The sequence below is a fragment of the Podarcis bocagei genome (genome assembly GCF_964188305.1).
Source record: "Podarcis bocagei genome assembly, chromosome: 4".
Lineage (NCBI taxonomy): Eukaryota > Metazoa > Chordata > Lepidosauria > Squamata > Lacertidae > Podarcis > Podarcis bocagei.
Genome location: NC_138128.1, coordinates 42,264,018 through 42,290,560, shown reverse-complemented (window position 1 = coordinate 42,290,560; position 26,543 = coordinate 42,264,018). Strand labels below are relative to the sequence as shown.

At 41.0% G+C, this 26,543-nt stretch overlaps 2 protein-coding genes across 3 annotated transcripts in view; one reads left to right on the top strand and one right to left on the bottom strand.

The window, feature by feature from the left end:
* Positions 1-308: 308 nt before the first annotated feature.
* Positions 309-4,854, bottom strand: SFT2D3 (SFT2 domain containing 3). Its single transcript, XM_081189334.1, has one exon. It carries the CDS (start codon positions 4,458-4,460, stop codon positions 3,819-3,821), a length of 642 nt encoding a protein of 213 aa, XP_081045460.1. The 5' UTR covers positions 4,461-4,854; the 3' UTR covers positions 309-3,818.
* A 502-nt stretch (positions 4,855-5,356) lies between these two features.
* The window catches only part of LIMS2 (LIM zinc finger domain containing 2), a 39,007-nt gene continuing 17,820 nt past the window's right edge, over positions 5,357-26,543 (top strand). The window contains exons 1-4 of one of the 2 annotated variants that reach the window (XM_081189329.1): positions 5,357-6,014; positions 22,788-22,947; positions 24,061-24,127; positions 24,604-24,724. In XM_081189329.1, the coding sequence (XP_081045455.1) occupies positions 6,004-6,014; positions 22,788-22,947; positions 24,061-24,127; positions 24,604-24,724 (359 nt within the window). In that variant the 5' untranslated portion in view covers positions 5,357-6,003. Of the gene's footprint in view, positions 6,015-17,966; positions 18,238-22,787; positions 22,948-24,060; positions 24,128-24,603; positions 24,725-26,543 lie in introns of those variants that run through there. The other variant, XM_081189328.1, reaches the window with a different exon arrangement.

Below are 26,543 nucleotides of genomic sequence, written 5' to 3'. Positions count from 1 at the left end.
AAAAGTCATTAGTGTGTTTTTTTTTTATTATTATTATTACTACTACTACTACTACTACTACTACTAAATAACTATATATATTGCTCTAAATTATTATTTTAGGATTATTAATGTACATTATTAGCATTATTAATTATAAATCAAAAGTGAAAGTGGGTCACATGTTGCAGGTTTGGACTTGGAAATGGGTCTTGGGTCTGGACAAGTTTAAAACCACTAAGGGTTATACTGCATACCAACCATGGAACAAAAAAATCACTGAGCCTTAAGATTTCTGTCACAAGGAATCAAAACTCATTGGCCTAGGCTTTAATTATTCAATTTTATTAACAAAAATGACACATTACACATATCTGCAAAGCAAGTGAACGTAAAGCACATACTGTACATGTTTCTCCAATTCTCTTTGGTAGACAGTTTATTCCAATAGTGAAGCCTACCCAACTGCAGAAGAAAAGAACTAGAAAACAGCATTCTGGTGAAGTTTATTTTGTGCTTTTAAGTTTTGTTAAGTCTTCGTAGACATATTTCTACAGAGAAGCTTTGCAGTCTCTGTGTTATGCTGGTACATTTCTCAAGAGATGATCTGACAATATTAAAATATCTGAAAAGCTTTTAGATGTGGTCAGTGCAGAAACAATACTGGTGCCATCTAGCTCTGGGAATGCCTGCTCCTTCCACCTCAACCACAGTTAAGTGGGAAATATACATAGCAATCTTAAGCACAGTTATAACCAACCATCTAAAAAACAACACACCAGTAAAATATTGTTTTCAGCCCCTATTTAGATCTGAGGTTTTTTTAATGAGTCAGTCAAATCAGTCATTCAAAGTGCTATCAGCTAGTTCTGTAAACACTCCTATTGAGACCCAAAAGACTTCAAAATAAGTTTGCAAAAACTGAATCTAACTATTTCTTTCAAATGACAAGGGACTGAACAACTATGTATCACACTAATACAAAAACCAATCACTTACAGCCCAATCCTCCCAATGTTGGTGGCTTGTGGGAGGATAGAATACTATGCTTGTTACTCCCTGACGGCAAAGAGATGTGCTACTGGTTTACAGGGTGGGGCTCTACTATAGTGCAGGCTCCACCTTTGATGGGTGGAAAGCCAGCAATAAGACGTGAAATGGGTCAGGATGCCAGGGCTCTGGATCCTGTGCTTCCTCTGAGAGGCTTGATCCGTAGGCTTCTCAGCTATGCTAGCCTGGAGCTGGCACAGCAAAAATATAAGAAAGAAATCCCCCTTCCACCCTGGCAAGCAAAAGCAGCAGAGTATGAGATAAAGCACACTCTGCTCTATTGATATCAGGGCAGGGTTAGCCTACCTGTTAGGCTATGTACCTAGGTGTAAGTCCCTTTTAACTCAGTGGGACTTCCTTCTGAGTAAGCATAGGATTGCACAGTTAAATGTGCTCTACAATGTGTCATGCTAATTATCACTATTTTTTAAAGTCCCAATTAAAAGATTTCAGAATATTTTTATCACACAATTTAACAACACTTAGCACCATTTTGATTCAGATCTGCGGCATCTGCCATAGCCTGATTTCATTACAATGCAGGACCCACAAATAACAAGTTTGAAAATGTAAACAAATATGCCATCTTAATAGCAGATCACAACCTAAAGCCATAATCCTATGCATTTTTTTAAGCCTCACTAGGACTTGCTTCTAGTAAACATGCACAGGATTAGGCTGTACATCAAGTAGTCAAAGTATCTATTCAGACATACTAGCTACTAAACTACTTTCAAGTTTTACACTTCATGTCCCACACTGATGCAGCATTTGTGTTTGACGATAGTGCTCTAACATTCCCACTACAGCAAGAAGCCTTTCTCAGTAACGTACTTTTGAACTGGAAGTTATTTGCATATCATTTTTTATTGTTGTCAAAAATGTTTTATTGAGAGCTACAGACTTTGAAAAACTAATACTTTAACATTTGGCTGCAAACTCTAAGCCATTTTGCAAGGCTTACTTTAATGACTTCAAATAACACTAAGAGCCACAATTAAGAGGCAGCTTCAATGGTTAGTTTTAAAATTACATTATATGCAACTTACACTGCCAAAGTGTAGTGCTTGCAACTGCTGTTGGTTTAAGTGGTTTACAGATTACATTTGTGAAGCAAAATGAACTTTACTCAGGTGATTTTTGTAGTGCATACCGATCTATTAAATATGTCTATGTGATACCCATCCATCACACCACATATCAATACTTCTAAGCTGTAGCAAGAACTAGGAGCCCGTGCAGTTCAGATTCAACCCATGGGCTTACAAAAATCTTCAATGCAAACATGGAATAAGTTATGACAGAATCGTATATGACAGATAGCCCCATGAACCAAAGAAGTTGAGGATATATTCAGGCACAGCTTTTTCACATGTACTGTGATTTCCCAAAGTCACAACGAGAGCATAACCCATTATGGCAGAATTAGGCTCCATGTCTATATTATACTTGTCTTTAAAATCACTGACGTGAACTTCAGCAGTCTCATGGTCATGCCATTTTGAATATGATCAGACCTAGAAGTCATTGCTTGAATAGGAAGTATGCTGGAAGTCAGCCCAAGAAAGAGCTTGATGTTATGGATAAACAAAGTACTGTATATACTGATACTGTTGACTTTTAGTAAGGCAAGAGGTTACATGGCAATTGGGAATGTTACGATGCTAGGGAACTGAATGGAAGCAAATCACAGCTTCCAAATTTATTTCCTGCTCTGGCTCTGAAAAGCTGAAGAGACAAACTGATGATTTGGACCATCTCATTTTAAAAGAGTATAAGGTTCAACTACTTGTTACCGAATGCACACTTTTAGAGCAGCTTTTTCTGAAGGAAAAAGAGCTGATCAGGCAAGTAGTAAATAGCAACTTCTCTTTCCCCCTACCATGCATCAGAAGCTGGAAAGGATGAGGAACCATCCAGTCAGTAAACCTCGAACACATACACACCAGAGTAGCCATCTCATCCTCACTCACTTGTGCTCTTCCTCTGGGTAGTGCAGAGATGGGGACAGCCCAACATAATAGCAAGTGGGAGTGTCATTCTTGCTACTATTATATAGTCTTTCAGCCACTCTCAGCAGCAAGAGACAGGCAAGTGATGCTTGCCACTTCTTGTGACAGACCATTCCAGAAGAAATGAACTATCTGCTTGTATTCTCTCTTTAAGCAGCGCAACACAGAGATGAGAACAGATTGGTTGCTTCTCCTTCAAAACAGAAGTGACATCATTGAAAACACTTTCATAAAAGCATGTTTTATGCAGTTGGGTTCTAAGACAAAGAGATAGGTCTGGCATCAATGTGCACCCTCAGGGAATCTGCCAACACATACTTGTACACTTGGCTAGGTCTGCCTGTTAAACAAAAAAACAAAACCTCATCACCTGCCGCTGAGAGGGCATCTGAGTGGTTTCAGAGAGCAAGGGGAGACACAAAAAGACCTTTACCCAGTATCACTGTTAAAGCCCTTAATTGGTTCAATTGCTTGAGTAGCTTGTTCAGCCAAGTTCATACACCTTTGTTGCAATTAACTTCAACTATCCTTTTCAACTGCCTTGTGCAAAGGATGCAGTGTTCCGGTAAGGTTACTACAGGGCTCCTCTGCCCTCGATTCGAAAAGATAAACAGTAAAGAAACGTTATCCTACAAAATGCCCCCTGGGCAGTCGGGTCTGGCCTGGAGACGACGTCCCGTGCTGCGCGTTGGTTTGGAGACGGGCAAGGGGCTCTTTACCACAGACATCGATCTTGTTTTCCCACGTCCATGAAGGGCTTCGCCTCGACGACCGTCCTCACACGGGCAGAGTTTTGGATACGCTGCGTCGCACGGCGCCGCCCAAGAACCCGCCGACATAGCGCAGCCCGGTAGTCCCGCCAGGTACCGAAGACAGCAAGTAGACTCCGCCGGCTCCCAGCTGGACGACGGCCCCCAGCGTGGTGAGCAGAGTGCTGCGGAGCCCAAGCGCCGCGTACAGAGTGCCGCCCACCGAGGCTAAGTAAAGGAGGGCCAGGCCGCGGCGGTCGGGCTCGCCCAGGAGGCGGCTCGGGCCCCGTAAGAAGCCCGCGGCGCCCAGCGCGAAGGTGGAGCCCAGCGACCAGAGCAGCGCGAACTTGCGGAGCAACAGGAGCGACCCGTAGAGAGCGGCGAGGCCGAAGCAGAGCACGGCCAGCAGCAGGCACAGCGCGCTCCCCACCAGCCGCTGCCAGCGGGACAGACCCGTCGGCAGCCACGGATCCGGCTCCGGCTCGGCTGCCCACGGCCACGTCTCCGTCGCGGGGAAAGGGTTGATCCGGCCCAGCCAAGTCCCCAACCCTGAGCCGGGCTTCTCCGCCTCATCTCGCGGCGGGTTCTGGGGCGCCGACAGGGCCGCCGAGCTACCGCCCGCCTTGGACTGAGCTAAGTACTCCTGCAATTGCCGGTTCAGATCCGCCATCTTGGGGAGAAGGCGAAGGGCCTTTTGGGAAAGTGCTGGGGTGGGAAGGCAGTTGCCGATTGGTCAACTGTCGGCCGGAGTAATTCACTTCCGTGGTTTTTCTAGTCGCCAAGGGAATAGGGTTTGCGTCATCAAGGACTTGGCTCTACTTTTTCCTTTAGAGACGCTGAAGTATAGAGATATGAAACTTAGAGAGTGACCATCTGGAGAAGAAACGCCAGTCTCTTTGGACTTTTTTCCCCTTCCCCAGGGCGGAATTGAGAGCTGGCCGGGGCGGGTTCTAGAATTTTACTATCGCTGTGATAAGGCTGCTGCGTATTCAGTCAGAAACAATTACGTAGCGGTAGCAAAGAAAGAAATGCTTGCTCTATCCTATTGTAAAAGTTCTGTAACGGTATGCTAGTTTAACTGAAGTCATTTATTACTACAGCAGCTCCTCTTTGGGATGCCTCCCTGATTTCATTTGCCATGTCAGGATCACTATGAGCAACTTGGTCACGGGGCAGGGGTGGCAACTTGAATAAAATATTGGGGGTCCAGGTAAGCCCTGCCCCACATATGACTCGGTGCACGCACACTATTTGAATGGCAATGCCCATCAACTTGGGACCCCTCTATAGTTTTGCGCCCTTCCCTCTCATTCCTATAGAGGTTGGGTTTGGAGATAAGTGACCCCACTGGTTCTCTCCATTACATCAGGCTTCTGTTATGCCCACAGTGCTGTCCTGCTTGCTCATCTTGGCTCAGAGGCTTCTAGCTTTTGGCATATAAATGGTGCCTTACCCTCAAACGTCTTTGCCAGTTGCATTTTAGCCCTCTCTGAATTGCAACCATGTCCCCTTTCACTCTCGATATCTGCCACTCCATAACTCCCTAAAGAAGAAGATTAGTTTCAATAAGGGCAAAGCTTGTCCTGAATAACGGCTGCAGATCTGAGAGGTTTATTGTTGAAAGGATAGCGCAGAGATTCTAGCATAATGTTAGGTGGGAGAGGCGTGTAATGGACATCTGTGACTGCTCCTGAATGACCATAATAAGGATAAACCGAAGAGCTTTAGGGGGGTCTTCCTAGTCTCCGTTGTCCTTTGGGGCTGCTCCCACTGCGGTGCTTACACGATGGGTTTCCATTACCTACTCAGCCCTACGGAGCACCAACAGCCGCGCCTTTAGCTCCCTACACGTCTCTCTGTTTCCCGCAAGCTTGGCTCGTGCCCTGCCGCCCAAGCGCTCCCACCGCCTGGCCCGCCCACCGGCCGGCCGCGGCTATTTCATTATTTATTATTTCATTCCCTTTCTAGGAAAAGTATGTGCTGGGCCGAGCCGAGGGGCGGGAAGAGGAGGCCGCCCGTCTTCTGGAGGCGTTGGGGGGCGGCCCGCCACCGCGGCTGACCCAGGGCGGAGGACAGGCGAGAGCCAAGCGGGCCGGGCGCTGCTGCTGCCTGAGCCGGGGACCGAGTGGCTCTAGAGCGCGGGCGGGTCTCGTCCTCTCCTCGCTTGTCAGGACAGCCGCTGCCGCCGCCTCAGCGCGGGGCCGGGAGCCGCCATGACGGGCAGGTAGGAACTGAGCAGCAGGAGAAGCCCTCGGGGTCCCCTCGCCAGCGCCGGCGGTGAGGAGGGGCGGAGAGCGACTCCGCGGCCTCTGGCTCTCAGAGCGGGCAGTTCAGCCCCGTTTCCAGTCGAGAGCCTTCCCGCCGCCGGCAGCCCCCTCCTGGCCGGTGATATTATCACTTGCGCGCTCGGAGCAGCCCTTGGGAGTGCCCAGAAATCGGCCAGCTTAGCTGCTCAGGCTTTTCGCCCTTCCCTTCGGGATCAAAAGAATGAAATGATGTCAGGGAGGTGTTTCATAGCTGTCAACTTTCCCCTTTTTTAAAGGGAAATTTCCTTATTCCGAATAGGATTCCTCGCAAGAAAAGGGAAAGTTGACAGCTGTGAGGTGTTTACGAATTGGGCTTTTCACGGAATTTGAGGCTGCCTTTTTTTAATTGCTGCAAACAGCATTGTTAGGCCTTTTCAACACACAGCAGTGTTTTTTTGCCCCTGAAAGTGTCCTGTGCCACAATGCGTCCTTTTTAGGGTGCCCAAGACTCGCTGTTGCTTCTGCTACAACAGACTAACCCCACCCTGGAATGTGTGACGCTTGCCATTTTTGTTTTAATTGTTTGGTTCAATAGTGTACTGTGTATATATGCAAAGCCCAGACACTTAGCTGTTACTGGGCATGTGAAGGAAATAATGAAGGGAGCATCTCTCCAGCAAGGGCAGAGTGAATTTCCCTCAGGGAGGGACCGCAGAGAACTGGCAAAACAAAAGATGGTGTGGTTTGGGTACAGAAATATTGTAACAATGATAAAACAATCAAAGAGCCTTGTGGCAAATTAAAGGCTAACAAGTTTATTATGACGGGAGGTTTCATGAACTCAAGCCCACTTTGCCAGATGCATGAAATTTAGTTGGCAGGTATAAAGGAGAAAATTTCAAGGTGGGAGTTGAATAGCAATGAGATGCAAAAATTGCAGTCAGTGAAAACTAGAGGTAAATATATGTTTAAGGACCATGCCCGGAGGCAAATCTAGATGCTCTGCCCCTGTGTCATTCTGGTTACACTAGAACAGGATCTAATAATGGCATCCGCAATACCAGGGGTTTATTCACCTAGTGAGATTTATACTATCATCTGCCAACAGTACCCTTCATAGGACAGAGAGGTCAGTCTGATAATTTAAATGGTAATATCCATAAATCAGTGAGAGAATATTTCCACTTCTCAAGTCACTCTGTAACTGACCTTAAGGGTGACCATTCTGCAACAAGAAACAATACAACATGAAACTGCTAATTCATCAATAAGTTCAGTGCCATCACTTATGGGTGAACTTGAAAGAAAGGATTTTTATCACACTGTGTGTGTGAATTAACTTACCATTATCAGGATATGACTTTCTTGCCAATGGTTTTCAGCCGTACTACAGGAGTTAATCTTAGCAATTAGCACCAATCTGCTACTGCAAAAAGTGCACATATTTAACATATATATATATTTAAGTTCATATTTTTATTGTAATTTTTGCATCTCATTGCCATTCAACTCCCACCTTGCAATTTTATTATTTTTATACCTACCAACTTTCACTTTATGCATCTGAAAAAGTGGGCATGAGTCCCAAAAACCTTATGTCATGTTACATTTGTTATTCTTTTAAGGTACCATAAGATTCTGATTGTTTTCTTGCAAGGAATTAACACAGCTGCACCTCTGTAACTAAAATTAGACATTGCTTGCTAGTGTGAGTGACCATCCTGTGAATGTTCCCCATGTTATCTGTGCCTTGAATAGATGTAGGTAGGAAGAAGAGTGGATTGGAGATCCCAATGAAGTTTTGTGTTTTATGTATGAGCTGCCTGTGTGTATATGTATCCCATCTATTGCTTTCTGCATGGTTTTCTGTGGTCCCTAACATTTAGGGCAGGAGGAATCAGAACTTCTTATTTCCCACCCTGTGTAAAACTAATCGGGACAAATGGAGCACTGACCACATAATGCTATGCATGTTAACTCAGAAGTAAGTCCCACTATGTTCATTCGGGCTTACTCACAGGTAAGTTTGTATAGAATTGCATTTGAATGTGTTTCATAACTTGATTTTATTTCCCAGTTCTTTGGGCTCGCTGTAGCTCAGGTGGAAAAGTTATAATGATTGATTATTACCAGAATGAATTAAAGGAAGCATGTGTTTCACTTTCTCATACTCACCTGTTTGATTATATGGCTATTTTGTTAAGTAACTAAAAGGAGGGAAAGCTATAATAATTTATAGTTACACAAAAACAAGACATGATTGTTAGAATTAGATTCTTAACAGTGTATTATTTAAAACAGGTCTTATGAAAGACTTTGAAAATATAAGTTTGTTGAAGAATCCAGTTTGCAGATTATAGCTTTTCCTCCTTTTAGTTACTTAACAAAATAGCTCAGGTGGAAAAGTTATAATGATTGATTATGACCAATGGTCCTTGATTATGACCATTCTATGAAATGAACTGATACTCATCTGTCCTTCCATTTTCTCCCAAAAGCAACCTTGCATAAGCAGTGTAAGTTCAAGATTGATAAGGAATTGTTTAGGAAGTACTTGAAACAAGTTCAGGTATTCAGGGTCAGATGAATTTCTTTATAAAATACCAAAGGAACTGGCAGGTCTTGTGTCAGAAGTTATTTGTATCATCTGAGAAATTGTGGAGAACAGGTGAGGTGCCACAAAATTGTAGAAAAAGTTTGTTGTTGTTGTTTTATCACTTATATGCCAAAGTGGCATGTTGTCTCAATCCTCAAAAATGGGGAAAAGGAAAATTTGGAAAACTATAGACTATAGAGTTGATTTTATAAGGTTAAAGTCAGATCAGTGCCTGGTTGAGATACTGCTTGGGAACTACAGAAATGCCACCTTGGGTTGTAGGATAGAGAATGCAGGATATAAATGTAAGAAATTTAATATATTAAGAAGTCCATTTGTGAGCACTTTGATAATGCAATTAATAATAGAAGACAGCATTGATTTTTCAAAAATGTGTATTGTTGCTAAACTCAGTACTTTTTTGAACATATTATTAGTTTAGTGGATTGTGGGAATGCTTTTGCATATAAATTATCTTTATTTCAGCAGAATGTTTGACAAAGTTGATGATGATATTTTCATTAGCAAACAGCTTAATGTCAGGTGATTCCCAGAAGGTTGGGAAATTGTTCAGAGAGGGCTAATGGAAATAAGTTTCAAGTGGGGTGCTGCAGAGCTTTTCCTTTGACCCAGTGCTCCTTAATGTTGGAATCAATGACTTGGATGAAGAGGTAGAAGGCATGCTTATCAGATATGTGGATGACACAATACTGGTGAGGATACCTAACACATCATAAATAAAATTCAAAACAACTTTTATCAAATATCTCACCTGGCGTCTTCATTAAACATCTTTAGGCACCAGGTGAAAACATTCCTCTTCAACCAGGGCTTTGTCTGGTTAACATTCTAGGTCCTTTAAATGTGTTTGTAGAAGGGATGTTATTGGTTTGGATCTTGTTTTTATGATGTGTGTTGTACTTTTGTTTTGTATTTTTATGCTGTGAACCGCCCTGAGATCTTCAGATGAATGGCAGTATATAAATTTAATAACTTTTAAAAAAAAACAACAGAAAATGAAATTCAGTAGCGACAAATGCAAGATTCTAGATTTAGGCTAGTTAAATAGATAAAATATCCAGGTACAGGATATGGGATACCTGACTTGGCAGTGGCACATGTGGAAATAATCTTGGAATTGTAGTCAATCACATGTTGAAACGAGCTATTTGTGTGCTGTGGCTGCACAAGAGGCTAACGTACAGTATTAACAGAACCGTAATTTCCAAGCCACAGAAAGTAATAGTTCTACTGCATGTCACAGTCACACTTTCTCCTGAGCGCTGTGTCCATTTTGGGGTGCTGCACTTTAAGAAGAGCATGGACAAACTGAAAAAGGTTGAGGAGGGCAACAAAATGATCAGCAGTAAGGAAAATGAGGAATAGATGAACTGTGTATGTATAGTCTGAAGAAGGAAAGACTGAGAGGAAACGTTGATAGGGCTCTTTCAATACCTGAAAGGCTTCCACATAGAAATAGGAGACTTGTTCTACTTCCTTAGAGAACAGGGGTAGACCTAATGGGCTTAAATTACAGGTGAGTAGATTTCAGCTGAACATTAGGACAAATGTTTTGATGGTAAGAGCAGTTTGACAACAGAACTAAAGTGGGTTTGACCTCACTGGAGGTCTTCAAGTAAAGGCTGGACAGTCATCTGTTGGCAAAGTTGCCACTTTAGATTTCCAGGCACTCACCAGCTTTATGATTCTGTGACTAATGGATTAAGAGAGGGATTAAGGCTGCATTATTATATGCATAAGCCAGGTGCACTAGGCCAATATAATGTTCACCTCCATATCTGTGAGTGGAATTAGCAGGTGCAAAACCAAAGGTACTTAATTTCCGTACTCCCTGCTTGAAATATTTGGACCCATTGTTCTGAAAGATAATTAAGAAAGCTATTGTTTCCATGTTTAAAAATGTTGAAAAGCAGGTAGAATATAGGAGGGAGTGGTTTTTGCCAGTACTTTTTTGTCATTTTTATGAAATAGATTTTGGAATTGTCATTTCTTACTTATAATACATCTAATTATGCATCTGTGCTTGGTTGGGATACTGGGAAACTTTTCTGCTACTTGTTTGTGCTTCTTAATTTAAAGGACTGGTTTTCTGCATTGTTGGATTTTGCTACTTTTTCTTTTTTTTGGCTTGGATTTTTATATAGCTAGAATCAGCAATAGTAAGCATAATCGCACATAATTTTTCAGTATATGAAAAAAGTTGTTTTTTTAAAGGAGAAATAAGTTGAGGGGGGTTAGACTAGATGACCCTCATGTCCCTTCCAACTCTACGATTTGATGATTCTGAGGTTAGGGAGGTCTGGATCATCCAAACAATATAAACGCTAGTCATGACTCCAGCTTATGTAATGTGATCTCCCTAAAGTGGGCGTGGAATTAGTTGTGTAAAGGAACAGCTTGAGTCTGTAACACTACTGCATCTCAGAGAGAACATAGTGGGGAATGGAATGTAAAGTATGTTTCTTTTCTCAGTTTATTGATATTCTGACTATATGTGGCTTTTGAAGTAAGCTTCCAAGCTAGCCTGCTGTTTTCCAGCATTTGTTTTCCCAAGTGGCAATCAGATCACTAGGTAATATAGAATTGTGATGGAACTGGTCAAAGAAGACTGATACGAAGGAGTCTATTTCAGCAAGTAGTCTTCAGTATTAATTACTAAACAAATTTGGTGGTGGGGGGGTTTCTCTCAAATTCATTTTTTTTGATTCTGTGATTTTAGTAAAGGAATCAAGGTAAAAAAATCAAGATTTTTAAATTTTAGTTCTTGTTCGAATGACTCTGAACAAATTACACTAATTCCGTACTTGAAGAAAAGAAGGAAGATGTTGAGGGACTTCCGGTGCTGCGCGATCGCGTTACAAGCGGGGGTTTTACCGAGAGGGAAACCCCGGGCTATTTTGGAGGTTTGGGGGTGCCTCAGGGCGCGGAGGCCCCCCGTAAACGTCTCTGGAGGGTGTTCAGAGAACCTGGTTCCCACTCCGACAGAAAGCGAGCGGTTCGGTCGTCAGGTAGCTCCAAAATTGGAGCGAAGAGTACGGCGGTGCTGTTTTGCAGTCGAGGGAAGCCATTGCCGACCTCCATTTAGCGAAGCCCCGAGCTTGGTGCGAAAGCGCTGCATTCTCATGCAAAAGAACTCCGACTTAAGAACTTTTTAGTAATGCGAAAACAACAACAAGGAAGTCGGGAGGAGAAGTGAGAAAGGAGCGAGTTCAGCCCGAAAACGGAATCTGCTCGGCACAGCACGATTCCAGTGCTGGGAAAAGTGAAAGTGAGTTGCCTTGGCGGATACATTGTATCTCTCCCTGTCTATCTCCCTTACCAAGTGAACTTTGTTTAGAGACTAAATATCAAAAGGCTGGCGGGAGGAAGAGGAGACCAGGGACAAACGGCGGCAGCGGAGAGTCCTTGAGGAACGGAGGCAGAAATAGTTGGAAGGAGTACTTCTCCCTCTCTCTTTTTTTTCTTTTTTGAACTCGAAAGGTAAAGAAAGGCAAACCGGAAGAGAAGGCTCCATTGCTATTAAAAGACTTCGGAGCGTGGTGGACTGAGAAAGAGTTTAAGAGAAAGAAAGACAAGGGATAGAGTGTGCCTACATCCACTCCTGCAGTGGTGGAAATATATATATATATATATTGGTCTCTCTACAGAAACATCCCCCCCCTTTTTTCTCTTTTTTTCTCTTTTCCTTTTTTTCCCCATCCATTAGGACTGCTGGGAAGATAGAGAGACTGATCGTTTCCGAAAACAGGAAATAGCTACACCTCGGAAACAGAGTTATTCTGAAGAGACTTGGCGACCTCTAGTGGACAGACTAAAATTAACGGTTTTATAATCCACTAGCCTCCTCCTCTGTTCTTTGCTCCCCCTTTCTTTTGCTTTGGTTTTACTTTACCCTACCTCTCTTAACAGATATTAGACTGTGTGCTTATTGGACTGGGGAACCGCTTTGGGAAGAGAAGGGTAACGTTGGGGAATAATATATGATTATATGATTTGGAAAGAAAGGGTTATGTTGGGGAGTATTATATGATTGGTAAATGTTCGAGCGGGAAATAATATATCTACGCAAAACTGTCAGTAAAAGAGGGAGCTGTGGAGGTGGGAGAAGGGAGGTAAAAGTGTGTTATACGGTAAAGGAAATAGAGAAAGTATAGGAATATAAGATGTCATATACGGCAAAGAAAGGTGCGAATGGGGGGACCCCTGGAGAAAGGAGGGGATCTAAACAAGAACCAGACCCCAAGACAGATATTATGAAAATGCTAGTGGAAATTAAACAGAGTCAAAATAACCTAGAGCAGAAGTTAGAACAAGTGGACAGTAAAATTGGAAATATGGATAAAAAGATTGATGAAACAGTAAATGAAATCAAAGGCCAGATAAAAGAAATATTTAGAAGAACGCAAAATGTAGAGGAAGGGGTGAAGAAGACAAGATTAGAATTAAAGGATATTAAACGGGATAAGGAAAGAATCAAAGTAGAAATGTCGGATTTGAATAAAGCGCAAGAGGAGATAAAAGATGCAATTGCAATGAATGAACTCCGACAGAGAGAGGCGAATCTTAGGCTGAGAGCCATCCCGGAGATACAAGGGGAGAATATTAAGGAAAAATTGATAAAAGAGCTGGCGGCCTGGATGGATATTTCAGTAGAAGAAATGACAGGACATGTGCAGAACGCATTTAGAATGCGTGTTAAAACAACAAAATCTAAAAAATTTACAGGAGACTGTCTGATAACATTTAGGGATAAAGAATTCCGAAATAAGGTGTTGCAAAAGAATAGGGAAAAAAGATTGAATATAGGGGGAAATTACATAATCATTTTTAAAGATGTCCCAATTAGATTACTTAAACGAAGAGATTTCTATAAACCACTAGCACAGACTTTGAAGAGGAACAGAATTGAATTTAGATGGGAGTTCCCCGAAGGAATATCATTTGAATACAGAGGGAAAAGACATAAATTAGTAAATCCAGAAGAGACCGGGAAATTCTTGAGGAAATATAAGGAATTAAGAACAGAGGAGGGTGGAGCAAGAGAAGTAGAGGAAGGATCACCTAGAAACGCGAGAACAGAAGACGAACAAGAAACAGACGGAAGCGGATCAGATAAAGAGGAAGAAGAAGGAGGGGAGGAAGAAAACACAGAAAACCAGTAGAGGAAGGAGAGAGGAAAAGGGAGGGGAAAGGGGAGAAAAAGAGAAAAGTTTAGTGATTGTTAGGCACTATGGGGTTAAGAATTTTGAGTTGGAATGTTAATGGAATGAATGAGAAAAAAAAGAGGAATAAAATTGAGCAATTCTTGAAAAAGAAAAACTTGGACATTATCTGTCTCCAAGAGACGCATGTGGCTAAAAAACACAAAAAATTACTAATTAACAAAAGATTGGGAATAGAATTTGAGTCTTCCGATAAAGAAAAGAAAAGAGGGGTTGTGTTGTATATTAAAAAAAAGATTGAAGCTAAGCAAATATTTAGAGATGAGGAGGGAAGGATGATCGCTGTCCGGATCAGTTGGCAAGGTGAGAGTCTGATTGTGATTGGGATCTATGCACCAAATAATAATAAGACCGACTTTTATAAATATCTTGAAACGAAAACCTTGGAATTTATGGATCAGAGAATCATTCTAATGGGGGACATGAATGGCATAATCTCCTTAGAAGCGGACAGACTGAGGGAAGGAGTAAGTAAAGAAGGGAAATTGCCAAAATCATTTTTCACAATGGTTAAAAATTGTAATTTGACGGATATTTGGCGTCTCAGACATCCATTGGATAAACAATATACATTTTATTCCGAGCCTCACCATTCGATGTCACGGATTGATCAGGTCTGGATATCAAATGAACTTTGTCCTAGGGTAAAACAAGTCGAAATAAAACCGAGAGTAATTTCTGACCACAGTCCGATAGAATGGGAATTGGAGAGTAATGACAGAAGAACCTTCAGATGGAGACTAAAAGATTATCTCTTAAATGATCAAAAAATTGTAGAAAATGCGCATAAAAAGCTATCAGAATATTTCATGGATAATCGAGACAAAGGTACAAACATTAATATGGTCTGGGACGCTAGCAAAGCTGTGATAAGAGGATATTTCATCCAACAGAATGCAATTAAAAATAGGAACAGAGAGAAAGGAAAAGAGGAAATTTTAAGGCAGATTATGGACTGTGAACAAAAACTAATTCGAAAACCCAACTCTCAGAAAATAAAAGAAAATATAAAAATTCTTCAAACTCAATTTGGTGCGATAATAAACAGAGAAATAGAGTGGAATATTAAAAAGTTAAGACAAAAGAGTTTCGAATTTTCAAACAAATCTGGAAAGTGGCTGGCGTGGCAGATTAAGAAGAGAAAAGAACAAAGTACAATAAATAGAATTCTAATAGAGGGAGAAGAGGTTACCGATCCAAAAGGAATCAGGAAGGAGTTTCTAGACTATTATAGAAGCCTTTATAAAAAGAAAGACAGAAACAACTCAAGGAAGATAGAAAGATTTCTGAAAGAGAAAATGGTGCAGAAAATCCCAATCGACAAGAGGCAACGATTAAACAAATTAATTGAAACAGAAGAGATAGAGGAGGTAATTAAAGAGCTAAAAAGAGGGAAGGCTCCGGGACCTGACGGATTCACAGCAAGTTATTATAAAGAGATGAAATCTGTACTTGTGAACCCTTTGAAGGAGACTATGAATAATGCTTTAAGAAAAGGAGAAATCCCGGAGACCTGGAAGGAGGCGTTTATTACTCTCATCCCGAAGCAAGATGCAGACCTAACCCAGGTAAAAAACTACAGGCCAATTTCGTTGTTGAACACGGACTACAAAATATTTGCAGGTATTCTAGCAAGAAGACTGAAGTCCATACTGATGGAAATTATTCATAAAGACCAGGCCGGGTTTCTTCCAGGCAGGAATATGAGGGACAATATAAGAAACATAATTAATATGCTAGAATTCCTATCGGTCAGAATTGACAAGCAGGCGATAATGATGTTTGTAGACGCGGAAAAAGCGTTTGACAACGTGGCGTGGGATTTTATGATGAAGAACTTAGAACACCTGGAAGTGGGTAGATACTTTTTTAATGGGGTGAATGCAATATATAGAGATCAAAAGGCCAAACTGATCATAAACAATATAGCGACAGAGGAAATAAAGATACAGAAGGGAACACGACAGGGATGCCCACTCTCCCCGTTGTTGTTCATAATGGTATTGGAAGTACTTTTGAATTCAATCAGACAAAACGGGAAAATTAAAGGAGTAACAATTGGACACCACGCCTACAAGACCAAAGCATTTGCTGACGATTTAGTCATTATGACGGAAGACCCAATAACTACAATAGAAGAAATCCTAAAGGAAATAGACCAATTTGGAGAAATAGCAGGCTTTAAATTAAATAAGAGGAAAACAAAGATGATGGTAAAGAATGTAGATCAAAGAACAATAGATATAATCCAAGAACAGTCACAGATACAGGTGGTTAAGAAGATAAGATATTTGGGGATTTGGCTTACGCCTAAAAACATAGATTTATTTAAAAACAACTATGAACCAGTGTGGAGAGAAATAAAAAAAGACTTGGAAACATGGGGAAGACTGAAACTGTCCCTTTGGGGAAGGATCAACACTATTAAGATGAATGTACTACCGAGGGTTTTATTTCTATTTCAGACTATTCCCATAATTAAGGGGAGTAAGATGTTTAAAGAATGGCAGAGAGTATTATCAAGATTTATATGGCAGGGCAAAAAACCCCGTATAAAATATAAACTGTTGACAGATAGAAGGGAAAGGGGAGGCTTTGCCTTACCGGACCTAGGACTCTACTATGAGGCAGTATGTCTCTGTTGGATAAAAGACTGGGCTAAGCTAAAGAATAAGGAGTTACTTGATTTAGAGGGCTTTAACAACAGGTACGGATGGCATGCCTATCTGTGGTGCGGTAAGAGGAAAATACACAAGGGGTTTGAAGATCATATTTTTAGAGGCCCACTTATTGAAGTATGGGAAAGATATAAGAATATGTTAGAACCTAAGATCCCACACTGGCTTTCACCCCTTGAAGCGATGAGTATCAAGAAAGTCAATATGAGTGGAGACTGGGCAACATATGAACAACTGCTAATGAAAGAAAATGGGAAATGGAAATTAAAACCGTATGAGCAGGTTAAGGGGCAGGTGTACGACTGGTTACACCATATCCAAGTTAACGAGATGTTTAGAAAAGAGGCCAAAGATAGAGGGTATGCGGACAAAGAATCAAAATTTCAGACGGAAATCATAAATAGCGAGGTGAAAACAATATCTAAAATGTATAAGATGCTGTTGGACTGGAACTTGGCAGACGAAGAAGTTAAGACAGTAATGATTCGATGGGCAAACGATGTGGGCCATGCTATACAATTTGAGGATTGGGAGAATCTATGGAAAGAGGGTCTGGACTTCACCGCGTGTATGACAGTGAAAGAGAATGTCATGAAGATGTTTTACAGGTGGTACATAACACCTGTGAAATTGTCAAAAATGTATAAAGTAGACAGCAAATGTTGGAAGTGTGAAGTGATGGAGGGTGTTTTTTACCACATGTGGTGGGAGTGTAGGAGAGTGAGAGAATTTTGGGAGGAAGTGTATATAGAATTAAAGAAGGTTTTAAAGTATACGTTCAATAAAAAACCCGAAATTTTCCTGTTAGGAATGTTAGGGAATGAAATTAAAAAGAGAGACCACAAACTTATGTATTACGCAGTAACAGCAGCAAGGATAGTCCTTGCTCAGAAGTGGAAAAAAAAGGAAATGCCAACAATAGAGGAGTGGAGATCGAAGTTATTGGACTACGCGGATCTAGATAGATTAACGGGAAAGATCAGACATCTAAGAGACCAAAAGTTTGTCAAGGACTGGGGGAAATATGTAGATTACTTGGAACATCTTAGTGAAGGTCAAATAACGCTAAGGGGATTCAGAGAAGCACTGTGAAACAGGAAGAGGTATTGTCCAAGATAAATAGAGGTAGAAGAATGTCTAATGACAATACATACTAGGCAATGTGTATCTTAGAATCTTATTGCGGAAGATTTACGGGCGGGCTGAAGGAAGTCCAGAAAGAGACGACTATGTTAATTTGACAGGTGAAAATCTTTTATTGTATATATGGTATATTTGTTTTGTGTTGTTATTTCTCTTCTTTACTTTTATCTAATTCTTTTCTTTACTTTTGGAAAATCAATAAACATTTACCTTAAAAAAAAAAAAAAAGAAAGAAAAGAAGGAAGATGTTGAATAGTTACAGAGCAGCAGCTGCTGCATAAGGAGCATGGACTTGTTCTTGTAGTATTTCTGAGAAAAGCAGTTATCCGAAGAAACTGCTTCCTTGAGCCTACAGTGTTATTTGTGGACTGCTCTTCAGTTATCCTCATACAGCTTTCTACCCAGAGGTAATGAATTCCATGGCTGGCGTGAGACTTCGGGGGCTAGCATCTTCCAAACTCTATCAACGCCGGCAAGATCGTCTGAGTGGCACAGGGTCACTATGGAATGATGGGAAAGACAGGGCAGCTGGGATATTTAGGTAGGTTATTTGGATAGCTGTTTTAGATTAATGGTCTCGGATTATTGGAATGTTTCCTTTGAAGCAGGAAGGAAGGCAAAACTAGACAAGCTGACACGACTGTGTTTCAGTTTCCACTCTTTGTTTGAAGAGGTTTCTTTGGCTCTGGTATTAACAGTTCTGAACAATAACAGGAAAACAACCTTGGGAACTTTTGCCTCCTTGGTGATGCTGGGCAGGCTAACAATGTGGGAGTTGTAGGCACCACATAAACAAAAGGTAAGGCGCTGTGTTGTCTTAATAGTCTTGTGAAAGTTCAAACTTTTGTTGACACCTGGGACAAACCAGTACTTTTATACCACCCAAAATAAGTCTTTTCCATTGTAAATAGTTTTCTATGTTAGTTTCTTTCTTTCTTCTCATCATATATTGAATTGTCATACTGAAAAAAGAATAGGGATTTGCCCTTCCCTTAAGATCTCTAAAGCAGGGCAAAGTTCAGCAAGCACAGCGTTTCCTGTCTTTGTGATATGTCCCCATGGAATTTCAGTGGTATTCAAAATTCTTACAAGAAACAATACCCTTATCCCCTCTGGAACATGATCATATGCAGGATAAATTAAATAAACACGCTGATACCTATCATCACCTAGAAGACTCCTGCTCAGTGAGGCTTTTAGTTTTTTTGCCAAGTAGTCATCAACTTGTGTCTATTGCAGGGTTGCCATATTTCAAGTGAAATCCAGACAAAAATTTGTTGATCTTTTATTGGAAGGGGCTATTTCTGTGCAGCTACAAGGGTTGACTGGATTGCATTTGGTCTGGTAGTAGAACCAGAAGCCTTTTCTTTTGTTCTAAGCAAATAATGTCAGGTCTGAATTGCACTAGGCTGTAGGCTCTGTGTCTTAATCTCATTTCCCATAGTAATCCGTGCACTAAAACGTTTGTTTTCGTGACTCACATCCCATATGAAAACGTGTGGTTTTGGTGCATGAGGAATGAGGTGCATGCTTTAGATGCAGGGGAATTAAAGGGAAAGATGCTACAACAGAAGACAGGTTCATTTACTGAGATACTTTGGAAGAATACAGAAATAATTCAGAAGGGGAAGAATTGCAGATAAAATGGAAAGTGTAGGGCAGTGCTTTTCAAATTGTTCCACTCTCTGAGAGGTGTTTGAGCATGTTGTAGAGAACAGGTGGCATCAGTTGGGTCCACTAATTCTGGCTGGCATCTCAGAACCCAGAATCCTCAGCCAAATAACTTACTTAAATCAGATGTGTTTATGTACATTAAAGGTGCATCAGAGACTTGGCTCCTGAGCTCTTGATTTGCTTCTCTCCTGAGATGTGAACACTTACATCACAGCAGGTATGCAGAAGTGTTGTAAGTGCAAGGGTCTTTCAACCAACATGGATAGATAGTGAGCAAGTATTTGTGAGGCAGAAACAGCCCTCTACTGAAAGGTAGAGTTAAGAACAGCCCCTTCTGAATTCTCAGTTGTGCAAACAAGACTGATTGTTTAACACAGTGGCAATGAAATACAGTCCGTATCTACAGGAAAAGGGGTGCCCCCACCCCAAGCATCATCTTCTTAAGGAATTAAATATAACATTGGTATGTTTAAGGAATTAAATATAACATTCACCACGCCTTTATGCTACATTGCCAACTCGTCTTTTACAAGAGACAGAGATATACTGTAATTCTTTTGTTAGAGTTCCTAAATATATCAGAGATCAAAATAAATTCTGGTTGTGGACTGCCTCTCTTGTGCCATCAAGCTCCCAGCTGAGTTGTCACAAGGACCTCCTGAGCAGCTGTGAATTTCAAGCACCACAAAGCTCCAGGAGAATTAATAATAGTGATGTGTTTGGGTGTGCACTTGTGTTATTTCTAATGACCTCTTCCTCATGCTGATTTCCATGTATGTTTGAGCCACAGCGTGAAGAAAATTCCACAATTTAAATAGGTTTCTTTCGTTGTTGCCTTTTCTTGCTTTTTGTTGATCTTGACTGGCTAATTTGCACATGAAGACTTTTATACCCAAAACAGAATACCTTCATTGTATTAATTAAAACTGATGACTTTTAATTATAAATCTTTTAAGCTATGCATATCTGATTATGCTTTGACATTAGACATCACACTTGGTAAACAGCCTTCCTATGCTATCTACACTGTGCTTTGGTTATGAGTCATCTCTCTGTTGATCTCCAGTGGATCAATGGGATGTGTTTACCAGTCCAGCACAATCCCAGGGACAATTACTGCTACAGAGCTTATGTTGCTCACTTTCAGTGGTGGTGCAGGTGCTGTATTGTCCTGTGTTGTCCCACTCCTTGGTTCTCAGGCACAAACATATGAGCTTTCTTTAAACCATATGGCACAGTCCTTTCCAGGTGGCACTTTTCAGATACCTCCATTTCACTGCCTCTAGTCTTGTCATTAATGACTATTATTGTCCTGCAGTTTCTCCAGCGCAGTCTCAACATGAGCATGGAGTTGCTATCTGAAGCAAGCTGTCCTCCACCAAACTTTGCTCCCAGCTTTGTGGCATGAATAAGTCTGAAAAGTTTATGCTGTTCATATAAAAAAGTGGGAAATGGATGATTGCTAGAGCTGCTGCAGAGGCTGAGAGGTCTTAGCAAGGGGCTGGCAAGCACAGTTATAAAAGTAATTAACTAATAGTCTGGTTGATGGAGATAAGTACTTTAACAGGTAGGAACAATAATGGAAAGACCTTTTATAGGATCAGATGAGGGCAAGGTTGAAGAGTTACTTCTATTTGGAGATGGAGATGTATATTTAAGGGAATTTTATAACAACATTGTGAAGTTTGCACTTTTAGATTTGTCAGTGGCCAGGATAAAAGCTCATCCTGTTTGATATCATAATTATGTGTAATATTTTCTGAATTGATCTTGATTAATTTACATCAGGCTTTCTTTAAGGCACTGTGACTTCTGCATGGCCTTCGTACTTCTCATTACCAACGACATTTTTATTTATTTATAACAGTCACTTATTCTGTTTACCCTTTATCAGTTTTATTACATCTCTGTATATCCCAAGATAGTTTTGGGATATAGCACCTAATTACTCAGTTTCATTATAATTTTTCCTGTGCTCTCATAAGATTGTCTGGATAGCTGATTGTTCGTAAGATTCTGCTGGGAGTTATGAAAACCTGTTGTCACTATGATGTTAAATATGATCAATCCTCTCACATTTGACATTTTTAGCCTGTTGTGTGTGGGTGGATGAGTGGGATGGATGAATTTAAGACCTGCATAGCTAGAATCCAGAAATGTTTCCAAGGACACAAACATGGGCCTGCAAGGACACAGATTATTTGTCTCTTGGTGGGAGTTTTCATTTCTGTTTCGTAAAGCCTATTAGGACTCCTTCAGCTCTTGCATAAACATTCATTCAATTGTGTTTGTGTCCTGTTCAGTATGTCCCACATTATCTGTATTTACCCATGCTTCCCTGGTAGTTTTTGCACTTTGTGTTGTGGAATATATTTGTGTTTAAATATCAAAGAGCATGAGTAAATCAACTGCATTTTGCTCCAAGGTGACTGTGCTTGCTTCCAGTCCCTTCCATAGTAGCATAGGTGGCCTTGGGTGACTCTGCTCTGCCAAGGCAATGATAGAGGGCAACTGCTGATGTGTCAGGAGCCCTGGTGGCTGATTCCGTACTAACAGATATTACTTTGGAGTTAGATCTCTTGAAAGCATAGTATTTGTATTTTGCCTTTTGCACAGTTATCCATGCTTCAGAAAGTGCCTATAGGCTTAACTTTTCACATTAAAACCCTGGAGGGGTTTGTTCAGTCTTTCACATCTGTTGAAGAACACAGCATCAAGGCTATCTCCAAACTCAGAAGATTACTTGTGAATTTTTATTTGCATGAGTGATGTTGATTAATAGTGTCTGGCTCTGTGACCCTGTAGCATTTCTAAGCCATAGATTATCTGAAGCAGATATGGCTGGAAACAAGACTGTCCAGATCACAGAACATGCTTTAAAACCAGCCAATGGATTCTAAAGGTAATGTAAAGCACTTATCTGAAAGTGGACATTCGGTTATTTGTTTTTTCATTCCATTGTCTGCTTGAGACACTGGCGTCTAAACACATTTACTGTAAATTTCCATTGCTTTCAGTGACATTTAAGACAAATCTAGACATCAGCAAAGTTGACTATTACAAAGAATATTCTGTAAAGGGCACAGAAAATTTATTGAGTTTTTTGTTTGTTTTCTACTTTGTGCTAGAAAATGCCTTGTTCAGTCCTCTTATGCAGTTTGGATTCGAATAGGCTCATCATTGAAGTTGACAGAAAATATCCCACTGACCCCACTGATTTGGCTTTCTAACATGGAGGGGTTGATGAGCATATGTGGAACCCTTCAATATATAGATTTTGTATATCTGATACCACAAGTATGGTAAAACATAAATTTGTAAGCGTGGACTTCTCATTGATTTTATTAATTTTAGTTAGGTGGTTTTGATGGCTTCAATATGTAATTGTGATATTTCTTTTTCTGTTTTGTTCCCCAGTAACATGTCAGATGCCCTTGCAAATGCTGTGTGTGAGCGCTGCCGAGCTCGCTTTGATCCAACTGAGCGAATCGTGAACAGCAATGGGGAACTATATCATGAAAACTGCTTTGTCTGTGCTCAGTGCTTCCGCCAGTTTCCAGATGGACTCTTCTACGATGTAAGATCAGCATCTTTCTGATAGTGTGAAAAGCTACTTGACTTTTTCCTCCACTTACATGATTTTAAGAAGCTTGACTGAACTTTCTGTGGGGTTTGATTATCCAAAATTCATTTCCAATTCTTACGTCAATGACCCCCTTCCATTTCCTCCATGTATACAGTAATTTAGCTTTGAAATGATTCAGTCATCAATGAGGGGTTGCTTTCCTAGCAGTATTGTCAATAATGCCCTGCTTCAGACATAGTGCTGAGCTATTGTTTAGTGTTATGTTCTTGAGCCAGGGCTTGTTTGCTCCATCATTCTCTAGGATAGACACAAGGATGTGATTAGAAGCTTTCAATTTCATTCTCAGTTAACCACAGACAAGCATTAACATCTGAACTCTAAACTGTGGTTTGTTTTAAGTGTGGTTTATTGAAACAAACCAATTTCATAAACCACAGTTCAAAGTTGACCTGTTTCGATTAACCATAGTTAAGACTAACCGCAGCTTGTCCTATATTGGGATTAGATGCTAAACTTCAGTTAGTTAAACATGGAAGCAACATTCTGTTCTTTTATTTGGAGATGTATTGGAGGAAGTGTGGGGGTGGGGGGAAGGGAGTGAGCTGATGAATTCAAGGTCCATTCACCTGTGGAATGCTGTCACTTCGCTGACCCATCTCAACAAATGCAACATTGCCTGGTCCATAAGGGTACCCTGTTGCTCTGCCACCCATCATGCGCTGTTCTGCAGCCAATATAATTAAAATGAGAGAGTGTTGTAAGAGTGCAGTACATGCTTATAGAACAAATATATTGTTATTAAAATGTTGATCCAAAATAGGTTGCATTAGGGATTAGTTTTCCTAAGAATAAATTACTTCAAAGGAACACCAAAAACTGCAGTGATTGAAATAATGGTGGGAAATAGTTTGTAGAAGCTAGAACTTTGCACTTACATTCTGTGTAACAGTAGCTTCATACGCACCACACATTTAAAGGCCCTTACCAAAGAATCCTGGGAACTGTAGTTTAAGGGTGCTGGGAATTGTAACTCTGTGGTGGGCAAACTAGAATTACATAGTGGAAATTTTGTAAATATATGTTCTCCTGCATCTTTTTTTACAGTTTGAAGGGAGGAAGTATTGTGAGCATGACTTCCAGATGCTGTTTGCGCCATGCTGTGGGGAATGTGGTAAGATGCAGATCACTCAAGCCTTCTCTCTCTCTCTCGCTCTCTCGCTCTCTCTCTCCCCTTAAGGAAAACTACACAAAGGTGAAAGAATTATTAATTATAGATGTTGTTCTCATCAGGCACTCTGGTCAAGAGCAATAAAATAATTAGTTTTGAGGTTTTAAAGCCAAAGTTCCTGAGATTCAGAATATGGTTTTTTTATGTTTCAGTGGCATGGATATTAGTCCTGAGCCTGAAAAATTTGGGTATGGATTATTCAGTGGCCTTCATTAAGTCACTCTTACTCAGACTCAGTTTCTTTGATAATAGTTAATTGCAGGCTTATTCTGAGTCTAAGATAATTGTAAATTACTTTGCAATATAAATAATTAACATATATCATCCATGGAATACTCTGTGGGTATGGCGGTGCACATAGAGAAGAGTCCTGAAATAAATCAAGTGTTTAAACTGAAGTGTGGTACTTCTGTTCCAAGGTGAATTCATCATTGGCCGTGTTATCAAAGCAATGAACAATAACTGGCACCCAGAATGCTTTCGTTGTGAGCTCTGTGATGTGGTTCTTGCTGATTTGGGCTTTGTGAAGAATGCTGGCAGGTAAGAATGATCAGAGGACATGAACATGAGATAATTCTTTGGATGTCAGGACCCCTTCACACTCTAGAAGGAGAAATCCCAGGCGTCGTGGTGGGATCTGCAAATGCATGCTTTAAATATGTGTACACCCAGAGAAGGAGATGCCAAAAAATCACAGGCATGTATGCACTTTTCCAGAGCTGATAATGTCTTCCGAAACACACATTCATCTCTCTTAAGTATGATGGTTTAGCATGTGAACTGCATGCATATATGAAATGTGTGAAATGTTAAGCAGTCTTGTTGTGGGATAAGCAAGGAATCTGGACCTTGCTCTTAAATGCATTGAGGCATATAGCGGAAATGAACTGGGAAGGTATTGGCAGAAAACTAGAGAATGAGTGGAGAACCATCCTCAATTGTAAGCAAATTACTTTTAGACAAAATGTGAGGGAGTAGAAGAGGAATAACCTATGTAAACATGAAGATTAGGGATTGGATAATTACTCACCAGAAACAACTTGGTGGACAGACAGCACACTGAACACACCACATAACTTCTTTTTTCCCTCTGAATTTAATAGTTTTTGATGTTTAATAAGTATAAACAATATTTTTTTAAAGAAAGTATAAAATATGAAGCTAAATGAAGTAAAAATAGACACCCAAGCAAACGCCCTTCAACAGGGAAGTAAAAAAACAACAACAGCCTAGTAACTGCGTCACAACATTTGAATCTTAACTTTTGGCATCACTGCATGCGATTTCTAGCTAGAAGAGTCTCTGAGTTTATATTCTCACTTCTTGGGTGGGCAGCGAATAGAACAGCTATGAAAGAGCGATTCAGTTTATCTGGTCATAGTATAAACCTTCTGAAATGGCCTTATACTGATACATTTCCTATGTAGTCCTGATGACTAGCCTAGTAGAACTGAGCTAATTAAAAGGGAACAACTTAGTATGGTTTGTGCGCCTTTTTTCTTTGTTGCAAGGTATCTGTAGTGAATGCAAAGTCTGTTATGGGAAAGCAGTCAGGATTCCATAGTTAACAGGCAAGTTGCAAGACTCCATAATATGGTAGCTGAACATTTGCTTTTCTTCTAAATAAGGGTACAATGGGGTCATTTTTAATTATCTCACTGAGGACTCAGCTAGACTGGTGAAGAAAAAGTGATTTATATGTGTTGTATGTGTGATATAACATTGTGCCACCAGATGGCGATGTGGAGCCCCATTTTTCTCTACCTGTTTTCCCTGTTTACAACTCTTTCAACTGAAATGCTTCTTTGATGTGTCCAGATCCAGCCAGGGCCTCCCCTTTTAGGTAGCCATGTGCATAGGCGCCGACTCCATGGGGCTCAGCCCCCCCAATAATCTCGGGCGGGCGCCCTTCTAGCAGAGCGCCGCCGCCGTCCCCCGCCGCCTCCTCCTCACCTGCTCCGCCAGCCAGCCAGCCAGCCGCACGCCCTAATCGGAGGCACTGCCGGAAATCCCGCGAGAACAGGGGAATCCCGACTGGCCACACCTCCCAGCCAGCCAATCGGCTGGTTGGGGGGGCGTGGCTTGCCCTATTTAGGGCCGGAGCCACTTTATTTGCATATTCATGAGCTTATTTATTATTCATGAGCTTTCCCGGGCCCCCCCAATATTTTTTCTAAGTCCGCGTCCCTGGCCATGTGCATTACTTCAGTTGTGACGCATACAATTCACATTTCTCTTCTCCCTGGCCCCTACCCTGGCCGTGCTATGCTGTACAACTGCTTTGTTAGAGCATCAAACTATCAGTTTGCCAACCTGATTTAGAAAGAAGAAATACTCTGAGCATGTGCCATTTCACATC